General features: G+C 37.3%; 1 protein-coding gene and 1 long non-coding RNA gene across 2 annotated transcripts; one reads left to right on the top strand and one right to left on the bottom strand.

Moving 5' to 3' along the window:
• Positions 1–4,434: 4,434 nt before the first annotated feature.
• On the bottom strand, positions 4,435–8,786 carry LOC111097121. The gene is made up of 2 exons (XR_005363620.1): positions 8,630–8,786; positions 4,435–4,771 (listed from the first exon to the last, which is right to left on the bottom strand). It is a non-coding gene; the product is annotated as an uncharacterized LOC111097121 (long non-coding RNA).
• On the top strand, positions 8,499–17,515 carry DIO2 (iodothyronine deiodinase 2). Its single transcript, NM_001122645.1, has 2 exons — positions 8,499–8,866; positions 16,883–17,515. The coding sequence occupies exons 1-2, from the start codon at positions 8,645–8,647 to the stop codon at positions 17,468–17,470; spliced, it is 810 nt and encodes a 269-aa protein (NP_001116117.1). The 5' UTR covers positions 8,499–8,644; the 3' UTR covers positions 17,471–17,515.
• The last annotated feature ends 1,576 nt before the right edge of the window (positions 17,516–19,091 follow it).

Here is a 19,091-nt window from a genome sequence, read left to right as displayed (position 1 = left end):
CAAGAGGGATACCCTACGCTATGGACTGAACAGAATTAGAAGAATGAAAATTTGGATTCTGAGTTACTCAACCCATTTTTTCCCCTGTAGCAGCATAAGATTCCAAAAGCTACAATATTAGATACTCACTAATTTGGAATCTCAGTGTGCTTTTTGAGCTTGCCTTTATGACATACCTGAAGAAGCTAAAAATGAAATGAATGGCTTGAAATCATACAAGTGTGGTAGTGGAAGACTAGAATTGACCTGGTCACTGTTCTTCCCATCACTGATTATTCTTTAACTGGATGTGAACAGCATTATCAAGAAGTACTTCTAATCTTCCATAATACATCCATAACATTCAGATTGAACTTGTACATACTAACTTTCAATTATAAAATGAGAGAAAAAATATATTTAGGTCCCTGTTCCTTGCTATTACTGGTAGAATCTGTCAGAACAAAGCTTTAATAATCTTTTTTTTCATTTTGTGTAGCTATAACAAGCTACACACTGTTTATCAAGAGAAGGTTATATATACTTATATAATTTAGTTCCAAGGTCAAAAAATACTATGCATTTATAACTCTAATTGAGATAATTGATAAAGTAATCTTTTGATTATTGATAAAGTAATACATAAACATTGTTTTGAACTTGTTCTATTATCAAATACCACATTTCTAAATTTGATTTTGCAGTACTATATTTAGTGGAGATGGTGTATTTTCTTCATTAAAAAATACTTTCTTGACTCTTATCCCACATAGAATTGGCTAATTCTTCTTTAATACCATACTGTATGTTGCAGTTTTATTTATTATAGCACCTATACCATGAGTTGCCTTCTTTAGTTTACATGTTTGTCTCCCCCTACTGGACTCCAAATTTGTTTGAGACCAGTAATCCTTTTCAATGACCGGCAAAATGACAAGCACTTCGTAGGTTTTAATAAATGCTTGTTGAAAATAAATTGGCAAATTGAATAAATGTCTTCTGGTGGATGATCTTTTGAGTGTATCTGAGCTTATTTTACTATGTAAGCAGATGCCTTTGACTTTTTCCTATCCCTTTTTTCACATTTCCCATATCCTTTTACTGGGGCTACACACAGAAGAGGAAAATATCTTACACTCTGACTTCCAATTTCCTATCGTTTCACTGAACTAACCTCTACATTTTTATGTTTCTCTGTTTATCCAATATTTAATATATTAGCAGATCCAAAATCTGTGATCAAGGAATCAAATATTACTGGATGTGCACGACCCCCTAACCCTTATTATATTCATCCTTCTAAATCCAGCCTTGTCTTCTATTTTTCTGCCTTATCTCTTGTCTCCCTTCTCCCATTGCCTGCTAGCCCCTTATAGAAGAGTAATTTTGTTAAAAAAAACAAAAACAAAAACAAAAACAAATAGCTTTGATAGCTCTTTTAAGACCAGTAGTTCTGAGGTCCCATGGTAGAAGAGAAATATTTCTGTGTAGGATGAGTAAATGGTCTCTTAAAGATACAAAGTAATGCCACAGATAGTGGCAGACATGGATTTTGTTGAAGCTTCAGTTTGATAAATATTATCCATTAAAATATCAGTGGTTTTCCTCCTTTGTCCATTCTGGCCCAAGAAAGCTTAGGAGAACAATTGTTTTCTAGGACCAGGGACATTTGGGTAGATTTTCTTTCTAGGCTCCCTAGAATTATGGAAGATGCAGGAGTAGTTACATGATGAATAATTTAGAGTTAAGGAACATGCCTCTCTAGAGGGCTCTCAAACCATTCAGTTCGGGGTTGATTTTGGTTAAAGATTCAGGTTGATTATTATTATCTTTTAGGCAAAGTTTGTGCATCCCTAATATCCACCAATACAGGTAATCATTCCTGTTTTCCACTAAGTAACCAGAGTTTCCTTAAAGTCATTTAGAACAGATTGGTAATTCATACTAAAATCAGATCTGGCCTGCTAGGAATATTTTTTCCAGGAGTTTTTATTAGAAGAAATCTGTTGATATAGATAGGTCCAAATAAACTTTCCAACCAAGATTGCTTTTTATTTTGAATATTCTTAGAATGAGACTTTCTTAAAAACATGGATACGTTAGCCACAAACATGAGGTCAGTACAGGAAGACATTTTTAGCTCTATTTTATAGGTGGGAAATCAATTCAGAGGTTTGTTTCTGATCCTATGGGCCTGTATGGCCCCAAAAATAGATTCTGTGTCTGATGATTAAAGTCTGCTAGAATGAGACATTTCTTGACAAGAGGTGAATGCCAATTTGCTGAGTGATCTGGTATTATTTAACATTTATCAAGAAGAAATAGAGATACTGGGGCTGAGGAGTTCAGCATCTTAGATTTGTGTATCACTTAGTTCATTCCTGATACAAAAATCATAAAGTGTATTGGTTTTATTTTGGGAAAGCAGATTCTGAGTGATAGAAGATGTTCCTGAGAAAACAAAATAAGAGTATTCAGGAATTAGTACACATCTCTTTTTTAAGTTATCATTTATCTAAGTGGTTGTGTCTTGATAAAAGACCACTAGCATCCATCTAATAAATAAGGTTGGATTTTAAAAATAGATTTGATTTTAAGCCCTATATTTTGTCCTTAGACGATGAACAAATGCTTTCCTGTTTACTACCTCTTAGAAAAACAAAAGGTTTTACTTAATTAGAAAAAAATTATTTTCAAAATTTACATGGAAACAGAACAATATGATTATGGTATTCTGCTACTCACCCAGTTGTATGGTTTTATGTATTTGTTACATTTTCAACTATTCTAAACTATTATTTTCAGATTACCATGGGTTTAAAAAGGTTTTGAGAGATTGTCTTATTAGCATCCCTCCCTATCTTGAAAACAAGTCCACTGATAACATTTTCATAACCTCCCTTGGTAACATATCTCATTGTATAGTCATTCTCATTGCAGGTATTTTATTCCCATGTCAAGTGTGGATTTTTTTGATGCTATAGTAATTCTATTAGTTTTATCATCTCCACTGAGATGGTGAGATTAGAATAGAATACCTAGCTTATTTTCTCTGTGCATTAGTGGCTACCAGTTCTTGAGAGAGGAGGTGTGGCATCCTTTGCTCTCAGTGGGAACAAGTTACTATTGCCTCTGGAATTGCATGAACCAGCATGAATCTTAATATATTTTGTTATGCTCTGTTCATGTACTCAGTATATGAGTGAGGCAATGTATAAATGATTTTTTAAAAGGCAACTATAAAACTGTTTATAAAGAATGGCCTATTTTATTTTAAAACTTAATGTCAGCTGGTGGTTTCCTATGAGCTATAGAGTAGAACAAAGTAGAAGAAAAGGTGTTCCAAAGATGATGATTTTTTTTACTGTTTTCCTCTGTTTCTTTCTGTCTGTTGCATTGTGTCAAGGATTTAGAGAGAATGAAGACACTGAGTCAAATTTTAGGAAAAGAGGATGAGTTCAGTGTATCCATTCTGAGGGCTTCTTGTCCTGAAGGAATTCATCTTGTATAACATTACTGTGTTCTTTTCTATTCTCTTGTCTTCCCCACCACCAACCTTGGGTGTCTCTAGAGGTTAATAAACTATTCTCAAAAGTAAATAACACTCAGAAAGCCTCATAGCACCGGAGAGGTTTGGGCAGCTGGGGGCGGGTATTGGCCATCAATTGAGATCTAGACCAGGTCAATAGCAAATGAAGGCTGTTGTCTCGAAACAGCTGTTCAGTGGCCTCTGTGAAATGAGGTGGTGGCTTCCATCCAGTTTCTGGACAGCTGTCTTCCTCACAGAAAGCATTGCCACAATTGGCATTAAGGCTGTCTTGCTCACAGCCTCCTGCAGGCAGCTATTGAAACTTCTCTTTTCTCCTTTCGTCTCTTCTCTCTACCCCCTCATCTTCTTTCTCTTCATTTCTGCGTTCCTTTTCCCCTTGTCTTTTCCCTTTTCCTTTCCTTCTCTGTCTTACCAGTAGGTGGCCTGGAAACAAAAGAGTAGCAGCAGTTCCTGAGGGAAAAATGCATTAATACCTCAGCCTGTGTTTTCTGCCAAGGCTTGCAAAGGAACCTAAGACCAGCTGTTGGGATAGAATGCTCCTACCTCCCACAGTGTCTGCCTTCTCTGCCCCAGCCCGAAGTTGCTTTGCTCAAGGTGTGTCAGAGTTTACTCTGGGGTTGTCTATTTTATCCATTGAGCTTCTTTCATCACAAGGGAACACGGCTGTGTTTGTAAAATGGATGCGCCCACAGGGAATTCTGAATGACTCAGTAGTGGTGGTACAAACCCTTCATTATAACTCCCTCCTGGGCACAAGTAGGAGTTTGCAGAGACAGAAGGTCATGCAGTGTTTTATTCCCTTCTCTGATAAGAGCTGCGCTATTTGGGGGGTGGTGTGTTTGGCAATCATATTCCCAAACGCCAAATCAACACACCTGTTCTGACCAGACATTTTTTGATTTATAATCTATTTACTTGACAAGTTTTTAATAAAGGAAGAATTAATCTCCATTTTAAACTATATTTAACAAATTGCTTGAATTACAAGGAATAAAATTATGTGAAATAAGACTTCTTAAAAATCCACAGAATTCTTTGGATGCTCTTTGGCTCCTTCATAGAACAATAACGAGATAACAGCGATAGCTTCTATCCTTGGAATTTCCAAATCTGCTCTCAGGTTATCCAGCTTCATGTTCTCAGTCTCAATTTGAGTCAAAGAGCAAATTAAGGGAAGACTTATCACTCATATTCTTATTTTTCCAACCAGAGGGATGCAATGGTGGACATGATGCTCTCTTACTGTAGAAAGAGAAAAAAAAATTAAACAATTTTACAGCAGTTCTGCACTTACTGAAAAACTCAAAGCATTTTGCCCTAAGCTGCCTTTGTTTAGAATTTAAAACCTGTGTACAGTGTTATATGGAGAAATTCAACCAACACGCCACACATTGGTTTGCAATGAGCTGATTACAATGCTGATTGCTAAGAACACTAATACGGCCAAGAAGATATCCAAGCCTTTGAAATGACCATATGAAATCTAAACCAGGAGCTTGAATTAGGACAATATTAAACAGATGTGAAATCCCAGATATCCTTTGCAATTTAGAAGGTAAAATAATTTAGCACAACCACTTTTGGCAAGGGGATCAATTTTCAGAGTATGACCAGGACCCACAAAACAGTTACGTAAGAAAAAAGTGAGGTTCAGTTTTAGAGAAAATATCAGCATGAGCTCTGACTCTATAGCCTTCATGATCCACTTTCTTTCACCTATATGATGGGACAAATCATTCTCTATCACTGTATACATTATTTTTTTTACTTCATGGGTACAAAGTTACTTGAAAGTTAAAGTGCTGAATACTGTTAATAATTAGAGCAAGCAAACTGTGTAAGAAATAGCTTTGGAGAACTGTAACTTCTAGAAGGGACAGATTGTCCAACAGGTAAAAGAATGGCTCTCAGTTTTGTGATTCATTTATTTACTCATTTAAAAAAATGGTGGAAGAAATCTGAGAAATGATAGGAACAGTTTGGTTATGTGTCTATTTGTTTTTCTATTAAAAAAAAAAAAAACCCTCAAACACATCTGACTTCCAAAGAAAGGAAAATAAAAAGACCAAAAAAAAAGCCATTCTGATTTACAATCATTTGTAGTTTCGATATGCCTTGAACTTTGCATTTAAGAAGAAAACATTTTTTCTGATTTTCTACCAATTCCCCTCCTTAGCTTGCCATTTCTAATCATATCTTTCTCCTTGAAAGCAAATGACAAGTGAGGAAGAATTGGTTATAGCTGCTAAAGTCTCTGCCTTAAATAAGCACTGCTTTCATTCAAACAGGTCAAAATGAATGTCTGAGAAGGGGCAAGATTTTAAGGCTTGAAGAGTGAGGGGAAACATCATTTCCTGACTCTAGACCTTCTGTCACTGTGGAGTGGGACTTCATCTGTCACTTTAGCTTTTCCATCTACACTAGTTAAAATGCCATGTTGTCACTTCCCTCTCTTTGTCTTTTTTCTTCAGTAGGGACATTGAGAATATTGAATGAATGGAGTAAATGTATATCATGTATATGAATAGTTCTTTAGCCAACAATGTATAGTCATAGGAAAAATATTTTTCTATGTAGTTTAAATTCATTTTTCTAAGCTCTGAAATCTCTCAAAATTTAGTCCATGGAATATAAATCCAAGATTCATAATGGGCTAAACTCATGAGAAAGATGAAGGAATCAGGTTTTTAAGACAATAGGGAATGGTCAGGGTTGTGTCAATGGGGGAGGGCCTCATTCAAGACCAGCCAGGTGTATAATTCTGGGGCACTCTAGCCATTTCATATTGTATGTGAATGATGCCCCCTAGTGTGGAGCACTGCATACCCTGCCCATTGATCCATTCAATGTATCCTTGATTTACTGTATGCCAGGGATGGTTCTTACTGGTGGAAGATAGCAATAGAGAAAGCAGATAGGAATCCCTGATTTCATGAAAGCTAAAAGCATTCTCATTGTATTATTAATATTTTTTAAAGCACTAGGCCAACCAAATAAAATGCATATATATGCAGAATTTGGCCCATTAGCCCATCAATTAATGACCCCTGCTCTAGGCTTTTAAATTATTTCTGTAATCTTGCAGGTTATAGCCATAGGGACAAAACACAGAAATGTATTGACTGCAAGTTTCTATCTCCTGCTTAGCTCATGCTTAATGAGAGTACTGTGTATATAGGAAAGTTGGCTAATTAATTTTCAATTTAAATTCTATGTCCCTACCTCAGTGTCTGTACTTACTGCTCCTTCTTCCAAGAAAATATAATTCCTAGAAGTGATCGGTTAGGTAAGTGAGGAAGGAAAACTAGAATGAGGTGGGGGCTATGGCATTGTGCCAGAGCATTGTCTGCCTAAATAGCCATTGGTCTTGGAGACTAATGGCAGAGGGGAGCCATTGAGCAAAGTTCAGTGTGGCTCTTGAACCAATTCAAAGTCTGCTCCTTACCACCTACCAATTTAATTAAATTTTTTTTTCAAAGAAAAAGGAAGATTCCCTAAAGCTTCAAGTCTCTTAAGGGTTATGTTAACAGAAGCAGGGAAAGTGCAGAATTTAGAGAGCTCACTTATAAAGAATTTATTTCTCAGTCTTAGGGCATCTTAATGCCATTTGATAGAAAGTTTTAATTTAATCTATATATAAGCAAAATGGAACTAAAAGAAGGTCTGGTCACCTAGCTATTTTCCTATTTGTCTGGAGGATTTTTTTTTTCTTTTCTTTTTTGCATTGGAAATTTCAATAACACTGAAAAGAAAACTTGTATTAATTTTCTGCAAGAAGCTTTAGAGAAATGCTGTGAATGGTATTCAAAGAGTTTAAAAGTTTTCCACCTCACAACTCATTTTGAATTTTCTTAAATAAGAACATGACTCAAAAATATTTAAAGAACCTAGGTCACAAACCTGATGAGAGACTGTCACAGTATAAAGGTATAAAGACCAGATGTAAGCATCCACATCTTCCAAGAAATAAAACAGAGGCCATCCCTGAGTACTCTTCCTCTTTTCTACCTGCCTTCCAGAATCCTTTCTTTCCAAAACCCCCTCATAAATGAAGGATAACAATAATAATCATCAGAGGAGAGAGTGTTTCCCTATCAATTTAGACGTTACATTAAATTACTTTTCCCAAAGTCTGGAAGCATTTCCTGAAAACTGTCAAAGGTATTAATTTTTTCTCGCTCTCTTCCTCTTTTTAAATCACAAAGCAAAATTCCACTGTCCTTCTACCCGCCCCCCCTTCTAAAAAAAAAAAAAAAAGTTGTCGAGTTTTGCTTTTCTATTCACTGCAGTTCTGGCCAAAGTAAAGCCCTCTTTCTCAATGACGTCAAGATCTTTACCAAGATTAGGCTTTCATTTCTCTATTGCAGCAATTAGCCAGGGAATGTATAAAAGGCTTCAGGGAGACTCACTGGGCTGCAGAGAGAGAGGCACTTTGCACCACAGACAGATAGCACGAAGGGAAAGCCAGAGGCAGTGAGGAAGAGAGGAGTCAGTCGCTCCTGGGGAAGGGAGAGAGAGAGACAGCCTGGGAGGAGAACAGAAAGTGTGTGTAAAACGGAGTAAAGAAGGGGGAAAACTACCCTTTAAGCACATTTTTAAAACTCTGGCAATTCAAGAAAGAAACAGGCTACGTTTCTGAACATAGAGACAATGAAAAGCTAAAGGAAATTTTGCAATCTCTGCCACAGTCTCATAGGTGCTTAGAAATGAAAGTAGAACTGCCTGTCTTGAACCGACTCTGAGAGGGGTAACTGGATTAGGGACGGGTACGCCAGTTTGTGTGTGTGGGTTTTTTTTCTTTTTTTTTTTTTTTTTTTTTTTTTAACATCTTAAATCCTGAAAAAAAAAAAAAAAAAAGCAGCAGCTCCGAATTGAATGAATTGATGGGCACACTCCAACTGCTGGGCTGGAGAGACTGGACTTGGTCTTGCCATTTCTGCTTCTTTGAAAGAGGAGACAACTTGGGCTTCCTTTTAATTTAGTTTTTCTCCTTCTCCCCCCACCCCCCGGCCTTCCCCTTTATCTCCCCCACCCCCTCTATCACCACCCCCCTTTTAAATAAGAGGGTGAAGGGGAACCAGAGCGCACAAGGGAACTGACTGGGAGGCAGAGAAGATGGGCATCCTCAGCGTAGACTTGCTGATCACACTGCAAATTCTGCCAGTTTTTTTCTCCAACTGCCTCTTCCTGGCACTCTATGACTCGGTCATTCTCCTCAAGCACGTGGTGCTGCTGCTGAGCCGCTCCAAGTCCACTCGCGGGGAGTGGAGGCGCATGCTGACCTCAGAGGGAATGCGCTGCATCTGGAAGAGCTTCCTCCTCGATGCCTACAAGCAGGTGAGCTGCCCTGACAGGGGTTTTTCTCCCGTGGTCAGCAGGGACAGGGGCTGGCAAGGCAGGGACAGCAGGCCGTGGGGAGCCCTGGGCTGGGATCGCGGAGCTCTATTTGGGGGGCTCTGGTGGTGAGGATCAAGGGAGCTCCTTCCTGCACCTTCCACACCTGTCACACAGGTTGGATTTGGGGGTGACAGGTATTAAGCCCTAATGACTCTGGGTGACCGAGTAAGGAGGCTTTCTAATAAGGGTCATTAATATCTTGCTGCAGTTTTGGAGTAGAGGCTATTTGTGCTGGTTGAATAACTTTAGGAAAAGTCAGAAAATATTGGGGGAGGGGAGACTGCTGCATTTATTTAACCTGCTCTTGTCACAAACTGGGGTTTTGATGATTTGCCTGATGAGAGGCAGAGGTACGTTAGGAAAGGTAGTTCAATGGTGGGCACTGAGAAGCGAGGGAAAAAAAGAAAATGCTACTCAGAACCCTCAGAGCTGGCAAGGTGTAACAAAATGATCACATACGGTATGCTTTGGCATAATAGCCCCCTCATTTCTGGTAGAGGTAAGAGTTAATGAAAGCAGCCCTGTGTGCAGTGTCCTCATGGATATTTTTTTAATTGAAGGATAGTTGACATACATTGAACAGGTGTACAACATGGGGATTTGAAAATTATATACATTAAGAAATGTTCACCATGATATATGTGGTTACCATCTGTCACCATACAGTTATTACAGAATTATTGACTATATTCCCTATGCTACACTTTTCATCCCCATGACTTATTTGATTTGAACCCTTTTGAAGTGGTTATCAGTCACTGAGTCCTGGGTTACTAGATATCAATTTGTAAAAAAAAAAAAAAAAAAAAAAAAAAAGCTGAGAACTAGCTGTCAGAGATCCAGACTTTGTAGAGGAAACCACATTTGCTTTCTCAAAAGTAAAATGAGTTGTCCTAGAAAGAGCAGAGAAGTCTATGGTTCCTTACAGTCTCAGAATTGTTAGAACACGTGTGTTGAGCACTGGATCAGTGGCCTCGCTTAGCTGTAGAACTCAGGACTGCTTCTCAAAACCAGAGTTGATCTTTTTTTTTCTCTAAGACTTACTGACATTCCAGCCTTTTGGCTGCTTGGAGATGTTGGTAGGACATTCCCAACTCAGATCTCAAGGGGCAAAGGAGAACTGGTCCTTTGTTGGTTGTCCCCTTTGCCCATAATCACATGACTCCTAAAGATCTCTGGGCTTGAGAAGAATGGACTCACTTGGCTAAAAGTTGCGGTCAAAGTAGACAGTCTTGGTTTTCCCTAACTGTATTGGGGAACCTTGTCTGAGATGCCAGGGAAAGGACTTTGAGAGGAATATGGAAGCCAATGAAGTGGTACGTTATGGATAATCAGTACTTCAGAAACAGGATGAAAACTAAGAATCAAAGAGAGGAAAGGGAATGAGTCCCCCATACATAAACTCTAGAAAAATAAATCTATGCACTAGGAAAACAAGTAACTTCTAGTCACAAAGAATCCAGAGGAGGCTTGTTTCTCTGAAAATTAAACAAGTGTCCAAGAAGGAAATATTCATTGTGACTTAGGGATGTTTTATTACAACGCATGTCTTTATTATTGAAAGTAACCTGCAGAAGGTCTGCATGTGTTGTCCTAAAGGCCAGAGAATAGTAAGAGCTCTTGTTAGAAAGTGAAAGCTCCTTTATAATAATATGAAACAATGCTTAAAGTTCTAACCATATAATTTCCTTTATACTATATATGTGAGGTGAAGGGAAGTTGAGGGAGGGAAATATTGAGATGACCATTTCATTCCCATTTCAAATCTATCATTGAATGTGAAATTTTTATGCTTTGATTTGGGACTTAAGAATTTGGAAGAGGGTGGAGAATGCACAAGTGTGTCAGGCACAGTATTAATTAGCAAGTTCCCTTGTCTACATCTGTATTTTGTTGGTGTTAGGAAGATAACATGGCAATGCCAGTGGCTTGAACTCAGCATATTGAACTCTTACTCTTTTGAAAGATAATTGACTTCTGCTATAAAAAGAAAGTCACTACTTGGGAGAATTTTACTTATATGCATATATGCTTGCATAGATATTTCACATAAAATATGGGGGCTGTGCTGTTACCTACAAATATTAAGTGAGAGTGTTTCTCCTCTTAAGCATCTTATTGGAATAAAGAGGGGAAAGCAAACAAATGCCTCTTCAATAAACTTCGTGATTTTTTTTTTCAGTAATATATAGTGTTCCATTCTGTTGCAATATTTTGTGACTTGTATTCCAGAAAATTGACAGGGACAAGTAATTTTTCTTTTCTTTTCTTTCTTTCTTTTTTTTGTTTTTTGTTTTTTTTTTTGTTTGTTTGTTTTTGCATATGGCTTACATATTCTTCTCCTGTTTCTATAGATTTGATTAGTGACCAAGTTCACAACTGACGTTATTATGTTTGTTTTTTATGATTTATGTAATAGATACCATGAGAAGAAGCCACCAAGAGCCCATATATCTAGAGACAAGACTGAACTGAGTATATAATGAATAAAAAATTGTGAACATAGCTTGCTTTGATTTTAGGTTTCCTTCTGTCTCCCAAGTATGACAAGGGTGGTAGTGGCTTGGGTGAAATTTAAGGGTCACTCAGAATCTCTGAAACAGGTTGAATCACTTCCCTGAAGGCTGTTGTCATCTGTGACACTGTCTCTGGGTGTAGCCAGTTCTAGAGCCACACTGGAGGAGGTTCTGTGTGAGACGGCACCACAGTATTTCCCAATCCTGATTTGCATTATTTTGAGGCTGCCACTCACAGAAGCAGAGTTTTCCAGGATAAGGGGTTTATGCACCTGTGATACATTAGGCACGTCCTTTCTAATTCCCCTTGTTGAAGGTCAGATATTTGGGAAGATATTTAGAGAAAGTGCAGTAAAAGTGCTATCCCTATTTGGCTCCTATAGGAGGTGACAAGGAAATTAACAGAACAAAATAAAACAACGCTTCTATATTAAAACATTGAATGGGATTTGAAATTAACTTCAGAGGGAAACCTTTAAAGACAACTTGCCCTTGGTTAGATGGAGTTCCATGCATGTTTTTGATGAAAAAGGAAGTCTACGAAAACTTGTAACAGAAGTGAATAACAGATGTTTGTTATTTAAGTTTTCCTAATCTGTGTCATTGCATCTAACACTGCATCCTTGTGCTGGCACTCCAAGACTCAAAAATGCAACCAATAAGCAAACTACCCTGTCTGGGAGCCTGGCTCCTACCTAAATGAAGTGTAAAAGTAAACACACAGTATAGATGCTGACAAGCAGTTTAGCTTCTGCACGGTTAACGTTGCAGTAGCACAGAAAACATATTCATTTGAACATATAATTTTGGTTTTTAAAGTGTCTCTAACATCCACCTCCTCTTCTTCATTCACCTCAAACCTTTTGACACTAATTTCTACAATAGAAAATAGCCTTTTTAAGAGAGAAATAGTCCCAAAAGAACACAAAGGAGGCCATAGCGAGAGCTAGTCCATCGCTTGGATAAAACACTAGAAAATGATAGATCTTAGAGCTACATTTTCAACGTACAAATCAAAAAGAGAATGGCCAAAAGGAAATCGAACTCAGAGGAAAGAGTAGGTAGCTGATTCTTCAACTCTGGTGGATTTGGCCAATATGAATATAAATGGGTAAATCGCTGCTTAATAATTGTTTGGACACTATTGTAAGGACACTGATGTAGCCTGGTCGTTAAGTCAAAGAATTTGAAATTTCTTGATGGTTAATAAAGCCTTGCAGGGCTTTGGGGAGCAGGAAGGATGTGTAAATATTGTTCTGTGACATACCCACCACCCCATTTTTATCATTTGCCTTACTTCTTATCATGAGATTAGGTGATATTTTGTCCAGAAGCCTTTCTCAGGCTGTGGAAAAGAAAAAGAAAAAAAAAAAAAAGAAAAAAAAAAAAAAAGAAAAAACAAGGTTAGTAGTATATGCTCTATTTCCAGCTTCTGCTTGATGAATGGTTCTTTTTTTCCCTTGCCCTGCATTTCACAGTCCACATGCTAAAGCAGTATTATCCTTTTTCCCCATGCACTGAACACTGTCAGAAAAAGGGATACCATCATCGAGGGATTCAAATTTATATGCCATATATTTACACTCTTGTTCATATTTATAAATATGGCTATCACAACATTTGTGCTCTGCTCTGCCTAGTAATGCCCTGTGTTGTAAAAATGCAACCCTTTATTTACCTCCCTTGTTGGTGTTGTGTTGATGTTGATTACACAAACATAAGAAAGGACAACTGTAATAGCGCAGATGAGAGAGATAAAGTCAGTGATGACGATATTACATTTTACGTATGTCCTTTCTGATCCTTGCAAAATAAAGGGACCCTTTGGGAACATCGGAACTTCAAGACCAATTAGTGGAAATGATGCTTCTTGTGTTTGGGCATTAAATACTGGGCAGGGTTCTCTTTAGAGCAGCTAATGCTGGCAGGGAAAGAGGTACCGACCTAATTACTCTTCCGCAAGAGTAAAAAATGCCTTTTGAATGCCTCTTTGGCAAATATGTCTCATTAAGGACAAAAACCAAACACAAACCCTCTAAGAAGGAGAAATTAAGATGATAGGTAACTTGTGGCCAGGAGACTTTCTGTGCCACTGTGGGAAATTAAAACAAAGTTTGGGAGTACCAGGGGATAACTTGTTTTTGTTGAGCTTCTTTCCTGCAGCCTAAATGTTATTATGGGACGAACTTTATTTTCTTCATCATTTTGGCTCTTTGTCAAGGAATGCTTTGCTCCTGGGGAAAGCAAAGACTCTTCCATCATTGAAGACAATGGTGATTCTCCCATTCTGTCTCAGCAGGGCATATAACTGAGCAAACCAAGAAATTCTCCATTTGAAACTCTGGTCATACTAGGAATTTAATTGTCATGGAGATCAAATGTGAAGATGAGAAATGACACTGGTCTCAAATATCAATTGAGAAAGGACAATAATGTCCTTTTAAAAGGTTCTTTTTTAAAAGAGGACTTTCATTTTTAAAAAATTTCTAAAGCTTTATTTTATCATTGCTAAATTATCATCAGCATGTTTTAGCAAAAATGGACAAATTTTACAATTAGTAGATGATGTTTACAAAAGCAGACTACTGGTCTACTCACGTTGGGACTTAACAATAATGTCTGTATTTTTTTTTCCCTTCATAAGTTTATTAATGTCATTGGTCTTAACCTACACATCTTCTCTAACATAGTCACCCTCATGAACAGGATATCTGTTTATGACATTCCAATCTGTAATAGGGCCCCATGGCTGTTCAGCAAAATAACAAGGATTGGCTACTTTCATTTCATACACTGACCAGCTGAGATAATCAAAAACAGATAATCACCAACAGATATTTGGTGTTGGTTATGGCAGAACTCTACAATCGGGTTCCAGGATTCACATTTCTAAATTATCTGACTCAGTGAGCATATCCATCGCCAAAACAAAGTTATGTTCGTTGTAGATCAAGATTATTATTAAATATAAAATTCTTCATTGGCCCCTACTCTCAGTATTATAACAGCTATCATTCATTCAGTAATTCATTCAACAAAATTCCCAGCTTAACAAAATGCCAACCCTGCCCCCAGCACCACACACACACAAGCATTTTGTATTTGGTAACCTTTCTAATTTTTAATTCTAGAGTGAATGTATTATACTTGTTTGAAATTTTCTGAGGTAGGCTAGTCTGTATTTTGAAAAGGATTATGTGGCTGAACTATGTCACTGAGAAGAAGGAGAAGGTGCTTTAACTTTCCAAGAAAATTAACTACAGGTAATAAGAGAATGAAGGATCAGATTAGATTATTCAGTTGAATAATCAAGAATAATGCAAGTATCAGCAGTTCTGCTTGGGTGAGAGTCAGGGGCATCAGAGGTCTTTAAATTGACTCCAAAAAGCAGATGGTTGTTTTCACCTACTAAGAACCTACAAGTCTATAGTCCAGAGATGATTTTTCTTCTGTATATGGGTTGCTCACTTGACAAGAAGTCACTACAACAGCTAATGGATTTAGACTGGTCTGAATGCATTCAGATCTTCATATCACAGTAAATTGAGCAACACAGCACAATATCGTTAAAAGCAGCCCTCTTAGGATTGTTACAATATTTTAAGTGGGAAAAATCTAACGAGAAGATAATGGTAATGCTACCCACCACCTCCATCTAAAAAAAAAAAAATGCAAGAAGTACCTATAGATTAAAAAGTTTATAGTACCTTCAAAATGTGTATCTTTAAATTTTAAGTGTATTTCAATACCTCCGAGACAAGTGAGGTATTATTTTACCTCTTATAAAATAACCCAGCTGAAAGTGGATTATTATATTTTTCTATCTAGTGTAACTTGCAAATTAATCAAGAAAATTAATATAAATAAAGTGACTTTCTCCCTGATAGTAACTGAAAACAAATGTACTTATTTAAATCATACCAATAGCTTCCTTTACTAAGAAAGAAGGTTATTATTCCAAGATTTTCTTTTTTAAAGAAAACTAATAGTATTGTTACAAATCTTCATTGCTAGGATTTTTCAGAAGGAAGAGAAAGAACTTCTTTCTCTATGGTTAAAATGAGTTATGCATCCATATTAGGTAGAAGCGTCTGAATAAAAGCCCTTGAGTATTTTACATCAGTTTGGATTGTTGAGTCTTTAACAATTTACTTCTAAGTGACTTCAATTACTAGCGGTGTTATATGTGGCTGTATTTATATGAAGGGAATGAGTCGATCCAGTTGGAAGTGTTTTATAATATTAAGTATAGTGTATAAAAATCAATTGGGCTGTTGTAAGTTGTCCCCGATGTTATTGGCTTTGATTAAACCATTCTAGGGGAAGATCCGACTGTGTTAATTCAAACTGAAGTAATTGGTTCTTTTATGTTGCCAGCTTTTTATTATCAATTTACAGATCCGAAGGCCAGCAAATTTTCCTACAGTCTGTGTTCAGCTATTTAAACCATTTGCAAAGGGGCACGTGGAACAATTTTCTTGCATACCTTCTTCTCTACCTACCTGAATATTTTATAGTTCAGAGGAGCTTGTTAATAGAATATATGATAGACAGGTTAATGGTTTGTGATTTCCTAAATAAAAACAAAACAAAACCAAAAGTTACCTGATAAATGAGGAATTAAAAGAATTCTGGAATAAATGTATGTTTTTGTTATTTCATTTGTTTTATGAAATTGGTGAGGTCCTAGTTATAGGAACTGGAAAGAAAGCAGCAGCTCGAGAAACCTCCAGGAAAGATATCATTGATAAGAGCTCAGATCACTTCTAAGGATAATCTTTTTTTTAAAACATAGAATTTCCTAGAGAAATGGTATGCTGCTTGGGTGGCATTTAATAATGGAACCTATACCCACACAATGATTTGTAGTACACAAGCGCTCATTTTCTGATGTTATTGCCCTATAACTGCCCAAGGAAGGTAGGTACTATTCTCACCATTTTACAGATGGAAAAGCTGAGGCAGTGAAGAGGTGAAGTGGGAGTAGCCCTTCTGGTAAATGGCAGACCCCAGGTTTTCTAGCTCTGGCCAGAAATATCTCATTGGGATCATTGTCCATTGGTTGAGATGGTCGTTCATTTTAAAATGAAGTCAATTAATCATTTGTTATGTAATGTGTGCTAACCATTAACAGCATAGTAAGGGTAGTAAAGAATACCAGCCTCAACATAATTACGAAGAGAGCTAACTAATATGACTTTAGTGATGAAAACAATTATCCTCAGTGATATATAGAATGAAAAAGATTTTTACTCTTTTTAGGACCATTTCTTACATTACCTGCCATGATGCCTCTTTCCTTAAATCAATATGTGTTTAGCACATCCTAAGAAGGAAATACCACATTTGATTAGAGCCAGTTGTTTTTGTATAGAGTGAAATTGAGCGACAATGCATTTCATATGGTATTCTCTCCCCTTTTTCTTTTTCTCACCACCAGGTGAAACTGGGTGAAGATGCCCCCAATTCCAGTGTGGTGCATGTCTCCAATTCTGAAGGAGGTGACAACAGTAGAAATGGTGCCCAGGTGAAGATAGTTGATGGAGCCGAGTGCCACCTTCTTGACTTTGCCAGCCCTGAGCGCCCACTGGTGGTCAACTTTGGCTCAGCCACTTGACCTCCTTTTACTAGCCAGCTGCCAGCCTTCAGCAAACTGGTGGAAGAGTTCTCATCAGTGGCTGACTTCCTGTTGGTTTACATTGATGAGGCTCATCCTTCAGATGGTTGGGCAGTGCCTGGTGATTCTTCTTTGTCTTTTGAAGTGAAGAAACACCGGAACCAGGAAGACCGATGTGCAGCAGCCCACCAGCTTCTGGAGCGTTTCTCCTTGCCGCCCCAGTGCCGAGTTGTGGCTGACCGCATGGACAATAATGCCAATGTAGCTTATGGGGTAGCCTTTGAACGTGTGTGTATTGTGCAGAGACAGAAAATTGCTTATCTGGGAGGAAAGGGCCCCTTCTACTACAACCTTCAAGAAGTCCGGCGTTGGCTGGAGAAGAATTTCAGCAAAAGATGAAATCTAGATTAGCTGGTTAAAGGTATGATTGTAAAAGAGTTTTTTTGTTTTTTTTTTAAATTATGTAAAGGAAAGGAAACTAAGAACTGAATCCACTATTTCAACTGAGTCCCATTGCCTTGCTGAAAGACAGGAATTTACATGTCAGAAGAACATAAACATCTCTAACATCTCTATACCCCTTTTACCACTCAAATGGCATTTGGCTAAATAGTAGCCCCAGCACATCTCTTCCTAGTGAAAAGATCCCAAGATGGAGAGGATGAAACCCTATTCCAACATATGTTCATTCTGCCTTGGGAAAGAAGTAATACAGCTGATGCATGCTTTGGGACTTGAAGAAAGGACTTACCTGAATAACTACTATGTTAGGGAATTATCGTCCTTATTAATATAAGGGGTATTGCCTAGGCTTTGTTCAGCACGGATAGAGCCCAACTGGAAAATTCCCAAATATTAACTTATAAAGAGTCCTTGAGCCTGGTTCTTTGGTTAGGACTTTGTGTTTAACAATGTTCAAGTAGTTTCTGCTGTTCTAGTTTCTAGCCATGTGGTGCTCTATGCCAGTCTAAATATCCCAGAACTCACAGGTATGTTTGTAGATACTGAGAATGATCCCTACCCGGAGGATTAGGATGATTATCTGAAATCTGAAGGATCCTTTCTAGGCAGGTGGGGAAAGCCCTAGAAGAAAATCAAACTGACAAGCTAGGGAAAAGAGGCAGAAAGACAAGGAGGCTTCACAGAGTTTCACCTTGAAGCTACAGAGAGTGGAATTAATTTGTTAGCCACAGAAATATGGAAACAAAAAACATACATGGGCTGGAAAAAGAAGCAGCTCAACTAAAGTTAGCATTGAGAATATACACATGAAATCAATATATTTATCATATACTCCTAGATTGAGGGAGGAAGGGGATGGAAAGGAGAAAAAAAAACTTCATTATCTGTAATTATGAAGATTCTTTAGTAGAAATAATTACTTTTTGAGGCAGGTTTGTGGTATGTATATTTTCAATGGATGAATTATATCCTGTGATACTGATTTAATGTAAAAACCAGTAGTTCCAGTGGTGCTTATCTGTCCCTCTCCATTCCTACAATTATGCTGTGGCTCCAGACATTCTTGGTCTCAGTCTCCATAACATGTTCTTTGAATGCTGAGCTGGGAAGTACATTCTTCAGCTCAGATATATAATATAATATAATATAATATAATATAATATAATATAATATATATAATATAATTAATATAATATATTCTCAGCTGCTATGGGAGGTAGGTGAACTGGTCATTTAGCTATAGCACTGTTCTCCTCCCAAAGTAGGTGAACTATAATGAATAATAGGTGCAAATAAACAAGTTTTCTTGAGTTACAAAACAGAGGAAGAAAAAGTTAGAGACAATTCTAATTAATAATTTTGGAGGCTTTAATATAAGGCAACCCTCAGTGGCATGGAATTTGGTGAAATGGAATTCCCATTTACATTTGAATTTGGACTGGAGTCTTCCTTTGTTCCAATTAGCTGAGGTCTAATAATCTAAGACCTCTATAGTACATTTTTATAATGCTATATATATGTATATATATATATACATATATATAGCACACCATATTTCTCTTTAAAATAA

This window comes from Canis lupus, chromosome 8 (assembly GCF_011100685.1).
Source record: "Canis lupus familiaris isolate Mischka breed German Shepherd chromosome 8, alternate assembly UU_Cfam_GSD_1.0, whole genome shotgun sequence".
In the NCBI taxonomy this organism is placed as follows: domain Eukaryota; kingdom Metazoa; phylum Chordata; class Mammalia; order Carnivora; family Canidae; genus Canis; species Canis lupus.
Note: the sequence above shows the minus strand (reverse complement) of the source record. Positions and strands in the feature narration are given on the sequence as shown.